Consider the following 14,584-nt stretch of genomic DNA (forward strand, 5'->3'; position numbering starts at 1 on the left):
GCAAGACATGAATTTTTCTTCCCCAGAGAAGACAGGGAAATGGTTTCTTAGCACAGGAAATGGTACACAGTACCTCTGATCATAGAGGACATGCACACAGGTGCGTCCCTCCAGGCCTACTCGGCTGTCTCTAAAATGTATATTCATTATTTTTTATTTATGATGAGTGTTCTGCCTCCGTGTATGTCGGCCTGGTGTCCTTGGACATCTGAACAGGGCACTGGGTCCTCTGGAACTGGGCTTCCAGACAGTTGTGAGCTACCACGTGGGTGCTGAGACTCGAACCCAGGCCCTCTGCCAGCACAGCCAGCGATTTCAACTACAGACCCACCTCTCCGCTCTGTACTTGGAAACGTTGGAAATTTGGAAAGATAGAAAGTACATATTGCAAAGATAGGGAGGAGAACTGGAACCTTCGAATAGAATTGTAGAGGATAGAGGAGAACGAAAAATGCGTGTGACTGCAAAAACGACAGCTTTGCCTTTCCTTCAAAAGTGAATCTCGGACGCACTGTATCATTTAGCAAGTCCTCTGTCCCACTGCAGAGAGCTAAAAACCGATCGATCCTCGTGCCAACAGACTGAAGGATGTTCAGAGTGGTAGCATTCCAACTGTGGGAAGGAGGAAACAACATACAAACGTGCAGCACATTGGAAAGTCAGGACATTAAGGGAACAAAGCCACGGAAAGCAACTGAGTACCTCCAGGTGCCTCAGGCTGGGTGTAAGAAATGGCTGGTTTACGCGCCGACTTGACTACATCCGAATTAATGGAAACCTAAGAGGCTGTGAAGACTTGTGAGGGACTTGAAGTGGGAAGGCCCATCCTAGATCTGGATCTTTTGAGGTGGGAAGATTTACTTTTAATTCAGCTATTTTGAGGTGGGAAGGTCCATCCTTGCCTGTGTGAAGGACATGGAGGAAGGGAGCTTTATCTTGCTGGCAAGTCCCTTCTTTCACTGGCATTAGAACCCACGTCTTCAAGATTCCAGTGTACACTGAAGACCAGGGGAGACATCCAGCCTTGTGCACCGAACAACTACTGGCTTCTTGGACTTTCTGTTGGTAGAGAGCCATTGTTTGGATTAGCTGGGCCACAGACTGTAAGCCATTCTAATTAATCCTATATATATATATATATATGGGATTATATGTATGTCATGAATGTGAATTCATCTTCATATATATGAATATATATGTATATGTATTCATTCTGTCACTTCTGTTACTCTGAAGAACCCGACTAATACAGTGCATACACAAAATGCTAACAAACATTAGCTATGTACAAAAGGCATAGTTGTATTTGCATTAAATACTGCACACGAGTTGTCCCAAAGAGGCAGGAAACAGGTTAGTGATGCCTCCCAGCCAAGGGGAGGGGCTTGTGGTGATCAGGCGCCCGGTTTCTCATGGTTTCCATTTGGCTTATGAAGGTGTTCTAGAACTAGACACAGGTGGTGACTATGAAACATTGAATAGTTATTTAAATGGTTCATGTCTGTTTCATGTGAGTTTTACTTCATCGGGACATGAATTAATTACAAAAACAATCAGGACTGGATTCTTCCTGTCATGCCAGTCCTATTTTATGGTTTTAATTCAGTTTTATTTATTTAAAAATTACATTTATTTATTTATTTATTACTTGGTGTGTGTGTGTGCACGAGTGTGTGTGTATGTATGTGTGTGTGCGCACGCATCTGTACACACGTGCAATGGATGAGCCACAGGGGTCTTGCTGAGTTCGGAATACAACAGCTTGGTACAAAAGACTGAACACCGTGTAGCTGCATTTGTATTAAGTGGTGGAATCAGTTCTAGCTTCTGCCATGTGAGCTCTGGGTTTTGAACCTGGGCTATTTGGCTTGACAGCAAGCACTTTTCAGCCCATGGTTTTAATCTTAAAACAGGAAACTTTCACACATCTGTGATCTGGTGCTCACCGTGTTGGTCTCTCGTGAGAGGCCTGCTAATTAACCTTCCCATGATTCTCTCCTCTGTGATTCAGATCTCAGTCCAAGGCTTCCGGAACATTGCGAACAGCTGCACGGGAATCATGCACCTGACCATCAATGACATGCCAACGCTGACGGACAACTGTGTGAAAGTAGGCAGAGAGAAAGAGCCTTCCCCTTCCTTAATACGGGCACACATTCTAATAGCCTAAGCTACTGAAAAATGTGAATTGACCTTTTCTATGAATTGATTAGGAGCTAGGAAATCATTCAAATATTTACACATACACACATGCAGGCGTCTTTAAAAACATTTGAATGCTTAAATACTTCATGGTGACAAAACCAGAACACAATGGTAATTCTCTCACCTGACTGCAACCCAGCCCCAGGTCTGTCTGCTTGGCTCAAACCTGATGCCCATGTCGAACTGCCGACCGACTGACTGAGTACTCCATTTCCTCATGTTTGCCCATGCTCTGGAAACGTGATTTAATTTCATCAGATATGAAAACACCCCCTAGTTGCTTTAAAATTGGGAAAGTGTAATAGTTAGCCTGATTGTTTCTGAAGGTACTGTGGGGAGATGACTATGTCCCCCTCACCATGTTTCCTCCAGTAAATCCTCTCTCCTTTCTGCCCTCTTCTGAAGGTTTTGGTTGAGAAGTGTCCTCGTATTTCATCGGTGGTTTTTATTGGCTCCCCACACATCTCGGACTGTGCTTTCAAAGCTCTTTCTGCCTGTGACCTCAAAAAGATCCGATTCGAAGGTCTGTGACTTATCGTCATTTTTAAATTTTATTCCTAGGACATTTAAATATAGTCCTTGTATTTCTCCCCCAACAGGAAACAAAAGGATCACCGACGCGTGCTTTAAGTCGGTAGACAGGAACTACCCAGGCATCAGTCACATTTACATGGTGGACTGCAAGGGGCTGACAGATAGCAGCCTCAAGTCACTTTCAGTTTTGAAGCAATTGACGGTGTTGAACTTGACAAATTGCGTAAGGTAAGACAACATCCAGGGTATTCAAAAATTGTTGCTCATCTAGGATGCGCCTGGCTGTCAGGTCCAAGCGTTACTGTGTTCTGTTTTGATTGACGGATTAAGTTACATGATCACATTTCTTCTGCACATGTCCTTTCCCACAATGCATTTGTTTTTAATCATATACACATCCAACTATGCATACATAGACTCAAGACAGGAAACAGGATCTCCCCTAAAAGTTCACTTGAGAAAACAATTTTGTTGTATTGTATACCTCCCTAAACCAGTTCAGCTGGCTCGGTCCATTCTTAACAATGTATGCACTGGAAATATATTTAAATGGACATATATGACTGTTGTTAGGGGAAGAGCAGCTCTTGCTGTTTTTCAGAGAGAGGGGCTCTCTGAAGTAGCTCAGTTGTGAGTGGGACCACAGGGGGACCTTGAATGCTATGGAACTTTCTACAATGTCTTTACCTTAGTGTTATGGTATATAATGTGACAGGTGAGGGGGTACCTTGTGGGCCCATGCCAGAGTATCCCCCTGAGAAATCACACCATGGGACAAACCTGATTTAAGGGGGTTCATTTGGGGAAAGGAAAGGGAGTGAGTGTCTGGAGAAGGGGTACAGGTAGAGAAAGGGGACAGAGAAGGACAGAAAGGAGAGGATGGCTAGGAACATGTAGGAACGGGAGGGGGGGAGACAGAGACAGAGACAGACAGAGGAAGGAAGGGAAGGAGGGGAGGGAAGGGGGAAGGAAGGGGGAGGGATGGGGAGGGGAGCAGGGAGGGAGGGAACTGGGGTAGCACCTGGCAGTGGCAGGCAATGGTGGCAGATGACGATGTAAACCATTGCTAGGTCCCTGGGAGGAGCCTGGCGGAACCGAGAATAAGCTAAAATACATTTTAAACTGAAAAAGAGTCATTCCCTGTTGTTAATAATCATGCCACCCAAATAAGCAAATGGACACTAATGACATCTTGTGATCATCTATCCATTTTCTATTATATTAAGAGCTATGCAATCAGATTTGTTTCTAAAATCTGACACAATAGCATACATGGATACTTCCTACTTTGGACTATGTTTGGTGTAGAAGTGGATGTCACCGCCGGTCTGCACGTTTGTTTAGGAGGCCATGTGTCTCTACAGGATTGGCGATATCGGCCTGAGGCAATTTTTCGACGGTCCTGCCAGTGTGAAACTAAGAGAGCTCAACTTGGCTAACTGCTCCCTGCTGGGCGACACCTCTGTCATAAGACTGTCAGAGCGGTAAGACGAAGCAATGTCTACACCAGAGCCCCACTTCTGAAATGGCGATACGGATATGTAGCTACGTATGACTTCTCTGCGCTGCTCAAGGATACTGTCCCTAAATAAGCCTTAAAAACCTATATAAAGCTTTGCTGAGGGCTATTCTGGGTTATCATAATGCCAGAATACCAGCCAGCTGTAATGGCTCACATCTGTAATCCCAGCACTTCAGAGACAAGAGGGTAGCCAGGAGTTCCAGGCCACGCTGGAACTACATAGTGAGTTCCAGGCCAGCTTAAGGTACAGACCAAGACCCCATACCAACAAAGCAAGCACCTCAGTCAGTTTACATTAGGTCGAGGAAAGGCACGAATCCCTTCTTCCACACCATCTGCTCTCCCCAGAGATTTTCATGAAGAGGTCAAGTGCTGTCAGTGTGTGAGAGCACCGAGGTTAACCCTTCCTGGCTTTTCCTTTCAGATGCCCTAATTTACACTACTTGAATTTACGAAATTGTGAACATCTGACTGACTTGGCAATTGAATATATTGCAAGCATGTTATCCTTGATATCAATAGATCTTTCTGGAACACTCATCTCCAATGAGGTAAAACAAAACAAACAAAAACCAGTACAATGATTTATTTATTTTTTTTTTGTAACATCATCTTCTGGTTTGCAAGAAAATGGAGAGAACACTGTTTTTCTTAAGTTATTACATTCCAAGTGGAAAACTTAAGAACACTGTCCCCAAAAGAGTGACAAATGCTGTTACTTGTAAAATTGTCATGTTTCTTTGTCTTACAAAAAAAAATTAGCAAGGTCCAGTATTTTGGAGAAAGGTATGACTGATCCAAGTATTACACGATAGTCTGAAATTTGTTTTATCATAGACATTTGGTCTGTGTGGTAACGAAATACAACAGCAGAGTATATTTCTCCTGTGAATTTCACTCTGTAAACTATGTGAGCGCTTTGAGATTGAAGTTCAAGTTTTCCCCAAAAGCAGTTGATGACTCTTCCAAGATCAAGCCCGCTTTGCCCCCCCAGCACCGCCTCATCTCCTCATCCTGTGGAGGAAGGTGCTGAGAGATGGGTGAGGAAGGACTGTGCGGATTCCTTGAAGGGCTCCTCCCCAGCTGCTTGCTGAATCTCATGACTGAGACCTTCCCTGGGAAGCAAGCCCTGGAACCTACACACATCTTGAGCCCTGGTGAATCCATTAACGCGGTCTGCTTCCGGTCTGCTTCCGGCTGGGCGGCAGGCATCCCCCGCCCACGTGCAGTCAGCTGTTTCAGACGAAGGACGCACCTAGTCACCGCCCTGGTTCTTTTCTTTCTTTGCTTGAGCGCACCTAGATCCAGCCCCCATTTGGTCTGCCCTTCTTTGGAGTGTCATATGCAAGTAGAGGTGTGGAACAGTTATATGTAGTCAGTCCCCTGTGGTGCAGAGAGTGTTTGGCCTCCTCGGTGGCGTCTTCTGAACATGCAGGAATTGATGTCATAAGGCCATCTGATGCTACGTTTGAAGTCCAGGTAGATCTCTAAAGCATCTCCTTCATTCTATCTCCAAGCCACTTCTCAGGCTCCTCTAGATCCTGCTAGTGTATGGTGACCCTGTGAGAGCGTCTCAGGGCCACTGTCACAGATTAACCCCGCCCCCCCAGACATTCTGCCCCTCCCCCCCATCGTGCGTGCATTTGCCCTTAGACGCATGCTCAGTCTCTTCTCGCTTTGCTGCAGAGTGACTGACCTCTGGTAAGCTAAGCTAGAGCCCAAATTGAGTTGTCTGTGAGGCATTTGAGAGTTGAGTTGTTAGCGGGGTCCCTGAAGGGAGGGCAGGTTTCCTCCTCCTTTGAATTGCTGTCCCTGCACTTCCTAAATGCTCCAATTCCTTCTGACCAGCCCTCCTAGCTTTCAACTCCCTGGATTTCCTTGACCTCTGAGTTCCAGTAACTTCCTTTCTTCCCCTTGTCCCAGTGTGTGGGACCGCGATGGGCTGTTTCTTCTGCTGCAAATGTCTGAACGCATCTGCCCCCCGAGCTTCTCAGTTTCTCTGCCATCTGTGTGTCCAGTTCTATGTTAACATTAACTTTCCTCAGGTTCCCTCCCCCCCAAATTTTATTTTTATATATGAATGCTTCTTTTGCACATATGTCTGTGCACCATGGGATGCCTGGTGCCCCCAAAAAGCTAGAAGAGGGGGTGTCAGATCCCCTATGACTGTTGCTGAGCTTTTGTGTGGGGATCGAACCTGGAGTCCCCGAGAGAGCTGTGGTAACCCCTTCGCCTTCTCTCCAGCCCCACTTTCCTTAGTTTTGGATACTTAACAGTTGTTTGGTTTTTCCCTCGGATCTTAACAGATGAAACAACAAACATGGGAAGCCTCTGGTGACTTTTTACTTTTATCAACTCTACAAGGAAAAGTGGACTGGTTGTTTCCTAGACCTGTCTGGATGCTCTGTCTTCCTCTCCAGCAGATCCAATCTGAGATAGCCTGGACGGGCCCCTTGTGATGCAGAATCCCTTAGACCATGTTTGTTTGTTCTTTTCTGGCTCTAGCTTCCTGTCTTGTCCAGTCCTGCCTTCCGCTCCCTCCCCTTGCCCTCCTCTCCCTTACTCTTCCCTTTCCTCCCCTCACCTGTCTCCCCCTCCCTCCCCTGTTCACTTTCCCCCTCCCCTTCCCTCACCTCCCTTACCCTCTTTCTCCTCTCCTCCCCTCCCCTTCTTCTCTCCATTTACTTTTCTTTCCTCTCTCCTTTTCTTTCCTCCTTCCTCTTCTTTTTTTTCTCACCTTAGTTCTAGTAATTTTTCTTCTTGGTATGGACTAGTTCCCTAGTCCAGGGATGGAAAAAAAATTCCATGATTTTAACAAATGTTATGCCCTAAGTCTCTTAGAACCCAGTATTTAAATCTTAAACTCCTATGTTCCACACCTCTCTATATTGTTTGTATTAAACCTCCTGTTGGCTCCTGAGTAGAGTGCCCAACTGTTGTCTGCAGGGCCACAGGGTAACAAGGGGAAGAAGCTCAGACACACAATGAAACATCGGACATCTAATTCTGCCACACCTGTCACAAGCCTGACTGCCAGGAACCATTGTGGAGACAAAACTCTGTGACTTGGCGGGGGTTTTTAGCATTTATGGGGAATTCAGTTCTTGTTTCCAAAGACCATGTGTTAAGATTTTACCCCCCCGAGGGCAAGTGAAGGATAGGAATGTGGCCTTGAGCTATGTTCTCTCTATTTTTGTTCTCCCCTGAAGAGAGCCTGTCGTTTGAGAGCAGTAGAAGCATTCATATACCAATGTAAAAATAACACTAAGTGGATGAAAATCTTCTAAGGTTTTTTTCCTTCATCATCTAAAAGGCAAGCCATTGACGAGGACACTGGCACAAAAGCTGTGGAGTTAACTTCAGTCCATCTATAAAGTGAGTCCACCCTGTCCGCAGCCAGGGCAGCCAGACATAGGCCGGACTGTAGGTCTGATCAAGTGCAAATTTGATGGCAGACTTAACACTCAGAACTTAAACTTTGGAATGTTAGAGATACTCGCCAGCGATGAATTGCGACCAGTTGTGCCTTTGCATAAAGTTTGCTCTCTAGTAATATGTCCGTTTTAAATTCTTCTGAGCAAGTTTTCAGTTAGAGTTTCACTACCACTCAGTTAACGTGCACTTGTTATGACTTTGGTGCTTGGTGCTGGGAACACCAGAGTAAGTAACAGCCCTGGTGCTTCCTCTGAACACTCATCCCCACAAGGTCACATTGTCAGGTTCGAGGGGTATGGGAGACCAGGGAGGAGAAGCCTCCTGTGGCTCAGAGGGTTTGGGAACACCTTAATTTCTAAGCAGAGGAGACGCCATGTGAACAACCAGAGGCAGCCAGTTGAAGGCCATTGAGATGTAGTATGTGGTGCCATCAGGGCCACAGCACATGGGCTACGGCTTGATCATCAGGACAATATAGAAGTTTGTAAACATCTAACTAAATGGCATTGTTAATTTCACTTGGGTTCCTGGGATGCGACTTTCTCTCAGTGTACAGAAACAGGTTTTTCCATTAGTCAAAAGAGCTATGATTTCCTAAAGACCACAGGACCCATAATTGGGGCCGTTCAAGCCATGGCTCCGGCCGCCTTAGTCACTGCCATGTTTGTTGTTTAAGTGGAAAAATGAGTCAGAACAGTGTTCCAGACGAACGCTTAGACAGTGGTTTATGAGGAGTCTTTCATTTGCACAAATTGTGAAGACTTCCACGACGACAGGGCCTAGATCGTGAGTGCAATCTGCCGGAGTCCTCACTAGACCCGGGGATCTCTGAGGACTAGGAACTGGTTCCATGTATGCTGTTCCTAGATCCCCAAGGAACCATCCGCACTTACACATGGACCCTGGATGGAGGAATATGTGTTTGGCAGTGTGGCTCCTGACAAGAGTGAGACCTGTTCCCTGCCACCTCAGTTGAAAGAGGACGGATGAGTTATTTTAACATAACGTGACACATGGGCACAGTGGCTTCCTAATTTGCCCCATTTAGCACAAATACAAACAAACGCATGTTTGTTCAAGGGACTCCACGCAGCGGGGTCTTGCTGGAACGCACTGTGTGAAAGGGATGTGGGCAGAAACCCACTACTGTGCTGAATTGTATAGACTTGGACCAGAGACAAAGCAGCACCCGGGGCAGCCATAGACACCCGTGTTAGGTGGATCCTCGGGAGGCTGGAGGCAGGGTGTCTTAGTCACTGTTCTACTGCTGGCAAGAGACACTGTGACCACAGCAACACTTAGAAAGGACAACATTGACTTGGTGCTGATTACAGTTTCAGAAGTTCAGTCCATTATCATCATCGTCACCATGGCAGCAGCACCATAGCGCACAGGCAGGCACTGGAGCAGGAAGGTGTACATGGGCTGCGGTGGGACAACAGAGGACTAGCATAGATTTTAAAACCTAGCCCCAATGACACACTTCCTCCAACAAGGCCACGCCTCCTAATCCTTTCCAAACAGTTTCAAATATATGTGGGAGCCAGTCTCAGTCTAACCCCCACCGTGGGTGCTCAGAAGGACCGTGGGACAGGGAACCATAAGTGTTTGGGGATTTGAAGGGAAAGGAGGTCGTGTGCCAGGCTAGGGCGTGTGGAAAGGATTCGAGTGAGATTTAGTAGATAAAACTGAACGATGCTGATGACTGGCCAGTTATAGAAAATGAAGATGTGGGGTGGGGAAATTAGAGTGATGTTTAACATCCAATTGGGGCTGCAAACATAGGTCAGCACTCAGAGCACCCACTCTCCCAGAGCCCCCAGTTTCACTTCCTAGCACCTATGCAGGCAAAAGAACCACACACATAAAATAATTTTTAGAATTTCAAAAAAAAAAAATTGGATGGATACAAGCCTGACTGTGGTGGTTTTGGTAAGGATAGCCCCATGCTGGTCCTGCAAATCCAAAGCCACAGGATCTCCATGACACAGGGTGACAACCATCAGGCGTCCCAGTGAGGATCCAACGTTGATGATATCCCAGAAGCCAGAGACCTTGAACCAGACCATTGACTCCCTGCAATGAATATTTGCAAGAGACGATGTGTGGGCCAAGGGACAGACTGTGGGACAGACTGTGGGACACACTGTTGGAGACTAAACATGGCTAAGACACCTATTCTTATTATTTTTATTTATTTATCGGATATTTTATTTCTTTAGACAGGGTGTCCTGGAACTTGATCTGTAGACCAGGTTGGCCTTGAACTGAGAGCTCCACCTGCCCATGTGTCCCAAGCCACCACATCCAGCCGGAGTTCCTATTTTAATAATAGTTTGGTCATGTCAGGAACATAACAGATTTTGAAGGAAAGATTGCAGGTTCCCCAGAGTGTGGAATATTCGTGTAAAGGGCTTAGGAGAGAGGTGGAGGATTGTCACCGTCAGGAGCTGTGGCTGTGACAAAGCTCCCTGGGAGACCCTGAGAGGGAGAAGAAGTTGCCAGCCAGGAGAAACAGAACAGACCTGCATGGTTTTGGCGTAGGAAGATCTGTGAAGGGACTTAAAGAAAGAAGGTAAACCATGGCAGGAGACCCAGCAAGAGCACCGTGGCTGGAACGGAGTCGAGTTGACTGTCAGTGTTTAGTGAGAGCAGAAGCTTCCCCAGGGACAGGTAAGACTGTGAAATGACATTCTTTTAACCAGACCTCTACCTGGGATGCGTGGTCTGTGTACGCTCCTCCTTCCAGTCTCCATTTCCTGGGTAGGAAGTTAGCGAACTCGTTTGCCTGTTAATAGTTTGGACTATTTTTTCTATGATAAGCATTGGTTACACTGTCCTCATTGATCATAAAATCGCTTCTCTAGCTAGATCATTTTTATACAATATGAATGGGTTATTGTGTTTCCTTCTGCCTTCCTCCCCCCTCCCTTTCTCCCTCCCTCCTTTCCCTCTTTGTCTTCCTTCCCTTCCCTCCCTTCCTCCTTTCTGACTTTCAGTGTCAGGGAGTAAACTACAGGTCTGGTACAAGCAAGGCAAGCTTGCCTAACCCCTGCCAAGTTACACCCCAACCCTCTTTTCTACTTTCTATTTTGAGACAAGGTCTCACTAAATTCTCCAGGCTGCCTTGGGCCCACCTTGTGGCCCACATAGGCCTTGACTTCTGATTCTCACACCTCAGCCTCCTGAAGACCTGGGGTTATCGGCCCACGGCACCAGGCCTGGCTGGCACATTCTTTCTTTCTAAGTCACAAGCCTGCTTAGTTCATGCTAGTTTTTAGTCAAAGCAAAGACAGACAAGCAACGAGCAGAAGTATGGTGGAGTCATTTGCTACTGTTGTCCCCTTGCTCAGAGTTGGACACCACTCTCAAGCCTATGCAGTCTAATGGGGCACCCTGTACTCTCGGGGACCACTCTCACCTTGCACCTCTGTTCCAGAGGCACTGACCCTCCTGTCTTCCCAAACACACCCTGCCCTTCACCTGCATGAATTGCTTCATCTGTCAGCGATGCCTCCCCTCTCCTTGTCCACCCAGCGAATTCTTACTTGACTTTTCAGTTTCAGCCGTGAGTGCCTCTCAGACATTTTTTGATCAGGATTCTTACCAGAGTTGTTAGGGTCAGAGCCTGGGCCCTGGCAGCCCCCAAGAAGCCACGATTGGCCACCATTGTCAGAGGTGCACATAGCTAAGAAGTCTGGTCGTCAGGGTGCCTCCCTGCCCACCATTGCTGTTTCTGCTGTAGTCTCTTCTGTAGAACTTTCCACCAAGTTGTCCGGACTGCCTGAACTCAGGTTCATGACACAAACTCCCACTCCAGCAGACAACAAGGGTTTCAGCCCTCTCCTGGGGGAAATTCCAACTCCGTGGGGTACATTGTATCAGTAGTTTGATGGCCAGAGGGAGTGGGGCACAGCTGTCTCTTTAGAATATCTTTCTGTCTGGCCAGGATGGCTGGCAGCTCGGGCCCTGGCTCTCCACATCTCCACTGTGTAGTATCTATACGTCCAGCAGAAACAATTGGCCCATTGTTTTTAACATCTGTGCTACCCCTGCCTTCCTCTAGGCTCTGGGAGGGTAGAGGCTGGGCCATCGCACCTTTCTGTTGCCTAACTCACAGGAAACACAGCACGTTTTCTCATTGAGCGAGAGACTGCATGGGTCTGGCGCGGTTCCCCGTCTCCCAACCAAACACTCAGGGCTTCTTTAAATTCCAGCGCTTCTTGGTGGCTGTGCTCTGAGCTAGAGTGGGCGTACTCACAGCTGCGTGTCTTAATCCGGTGACAAGCCTGCTGGAGACCACCCATCTGCATGGAACACACACAAATAAAGTCTGAGGTCCGGGGACACACAACCTCCAAGACAGGAAACCCGGGAACTCCCCGGGGATCCAGGATATAGGAAAAGCTGAACGTTTGAAGGAACACGGGAACTAAGAGACAAACGATTTTGCCTTGAATGTTCAAAAACACAGAACGAGAAGCCAGCTGTGGTTTTCCACAGGGAGTGGGCCTCACTTCCCCCTCTCCAGCCAGGGCTGTATGTGAACTTGTAGCTTCCATGATCAGTAGCGGTGGCTTCTCTCAGAGGTCAGAGTGCCTCATCTCCTGTGTCCAGTGAGGTACTGATGAAAACTGTAAAGAGGAGAAGGGTTTGGTGTCCGTCATTCTCTCAGGCATTCTCCCTGGGCAGTACAGCAGCCTCATGGAGTTGCCCTAAGCCCAGCTAGCACATGTTGTAGTAACTTTTACTCTCCTGATGTAATTGTTGTCTTAGAGACTCACTGCCTCTGTCTGCTAACCCAGGCCAATCCTGGAAACCTCTAGTCTCCATACAGGCCTCTTATCCAGGCCTAGAATGTTTTCAGCCTCTGAGGCTTACTGCTGAATAAGCTCACCCTTTCTAGTTCTTTCTGAACTCTGGCTGGCTAGCCAACTATGGTGGGCTGGATAGGTGGTTGTCTTGGACTCACTACTGCCCTAGGCCCCATAGCTCCAGGCAGGGGTCATCTCGTCTTGGGTTTGCTCCTGCTTGGGTGGGCCATTCTATACATGTCTAAGTATTGAGTAAAGGCAAGGTAGGACACTCCTGTAATCCCAGCTCTGAGAGTCAGAGAGAGACCAATCTCTGGGCTGGCCAGTCCAGTCAACAAGCTCCAGGTCCCAGAAAAGACCTTGTCTCAGAAAACAAGGTGGAGTGCAACCAAGGGACACCTGACATTGACCCTCCCCCTCCCCTCTCTGTCACACACACACACAGACACAGACACAGACACACACAGACACACACACACATATACACAGACACACACAGACACACACACATACACACATACACACATATACACACACATACACACAGACACACACACATACACACATACACACATATACACACATACACACAGACACACACACACACATACACACACACACACAGAGGCACACAGACACACACACACACACATAGGCACACACACACATATACACGCACAGATCGTTATATCAGCTCCTCATTCATTCAACCGCATTTAATTATTCTCTATCAGCTGTGTATCAGTTCTGAAGTACTACAGTGAAAGGCACAGTCCTGTGGCAAGGGCCAGTCCAGTGTCAAAACAACAAGAACATAACACCATGTGACTATAAGTTATGAAAACCAAGGGTTCAGAGTGTCCTCCCTGGTGCCACCATGCTGTGAGAACTTCGGTGAGTTATTGAACAGCTCTGAGCCCCCATTTCCTTCTGTGTCACAGTAATCCTAATGCCACCTGCTTCCCAGTGTTCTGGAGACCAACAGAGTGAGGTTGTATGCAGTGGGAGTTGCACATACAGCTCCGCTTGCAGTGTAGGTCTGGCGGTGGTGTAGAAGGTCCCTTAGAGGAGGACATTGCAGACAGGTAGGGATCCGAAGTTCTGAGGAGGACTTAGTGGAGGCAGCTAGCTTGATGGATATCGGAATGGAGAGTGGGAAGTGTCGGGCAGTGTGGTCAGAGCTGTCCCCAGCAGTAGCCAGGGTTTGTGTTTGGACAGGTGTAGGCCTGACAGGTCATTCGTCAGGAAAAGAAGCTAGGAGAGCGGTTGAGAGGTGGAGACGAGGTGCTGAGTTCTGCTTTGGACATATTTTTTACCAGTGCCGCAGGCTCCTTTGGTGCCAGGTAACATAGAACAGAGGGCAGACTCCGACCTGAGTTTTGTCTGGCTTCGATGGTTTCTTTAGGCTGGAGTTATAGGAATTGTACACATTCATATCCCCAAATACCCAAAATACTCAGAATACCAAAAATATGGGAGATTTACCCATGTCCCCTTCCTTTGCAGCATCAATCAGGAATGAGGAAATAAGGAAATCAGGAAAAAGCTTCCTGCTTTTTCCCTTGGGGGCTCTTCTCAGTCATCCCAGGCTCCTTGCTACCCCAGTCCATTTTATTTCGTAGAGTTCCGTTTCCTGTATCCTATATGTGAGTACCAAATATCGTGGGTTATACAGATCTCCCCTGCAGGGAGGCCCAAGCCCGATAACCAAGGTCACAGAGGTAGAAGTTCAGAGAAGGAACAAAATTCTTGAAGGGAGCTCTTTAACCAGACTCCTGACCAGCTTGCAGAAGAGGAGGAAGAACTCATTATAGCCCCCTGGCTTCCCATTCAACTGCTAGACAGAAGTAATCTGCTGTGTTTGAGGTACTTATGGCACACGGGGCTGAGTTGGCAGTTAGAGAGCAAGAGAGCAAGACGAGTGGCTAAGGTGGTTGGGGGGGCTGAGGGGACTGAGGGGACTGAGGAGGCTGAGGGGACTGAGGGGGCTGAGGAGGCTGAGGTGACTGAGGGAGCTGAGGGGACTGAGGTGGCTGAGGTGGTTGGGGGTTGTTAGGGGGCTGAGAGGGCTGAG

At 47.4% G+C, this 14,584-nt stretch overlaps 1 protein-coding gene across 3 annotated transcripts in view; it reads left to right on the forward strand.

Moving 5' to 3' along the window:
- Fbxl13 (F-box and leucine-rich repeat protein 13) overlaps positions 1-14,584 on the forward strand; it is a 180,381-nt gene that overhangs the window by 135,680 nt on the left and 30,117 nt on the right. For 2 of the 3 annotated variants that reach the window (XM_087655401.1, XM_087655402.1), the window contains exons 13-17: positions 2,012-2,110; positions 2,611-2,728; positions 2,805-2,967; positions 4,104-4,223; positions 4,686-4,812. In XM_087655401.1, the coding sequence (XP_087511527.1) occupies positions 2,012-2,110; positions 2,611-2,728; positions 2,805-2,967; positions 4,104-4,223; positions 4,686-4,812 (627 nt within the window). 3 annotated transcript variants of the gene reach the window in all.

This window comes from Rattus norvegicus, chromosome 4 (genome assembly GCF_021556685.1).
Source record: "Rattus norvegicus strain SHRSP/BbbUtx chromosome 4, alternate assembly SHRSP_T2T, whole genome shotgun sequence".
Lineage (NCBI taxonomy): Eukaryota > Metazoa > Chordata > Mammalia > Rodentia > Muridae > Rattus > Rattus norvegicus.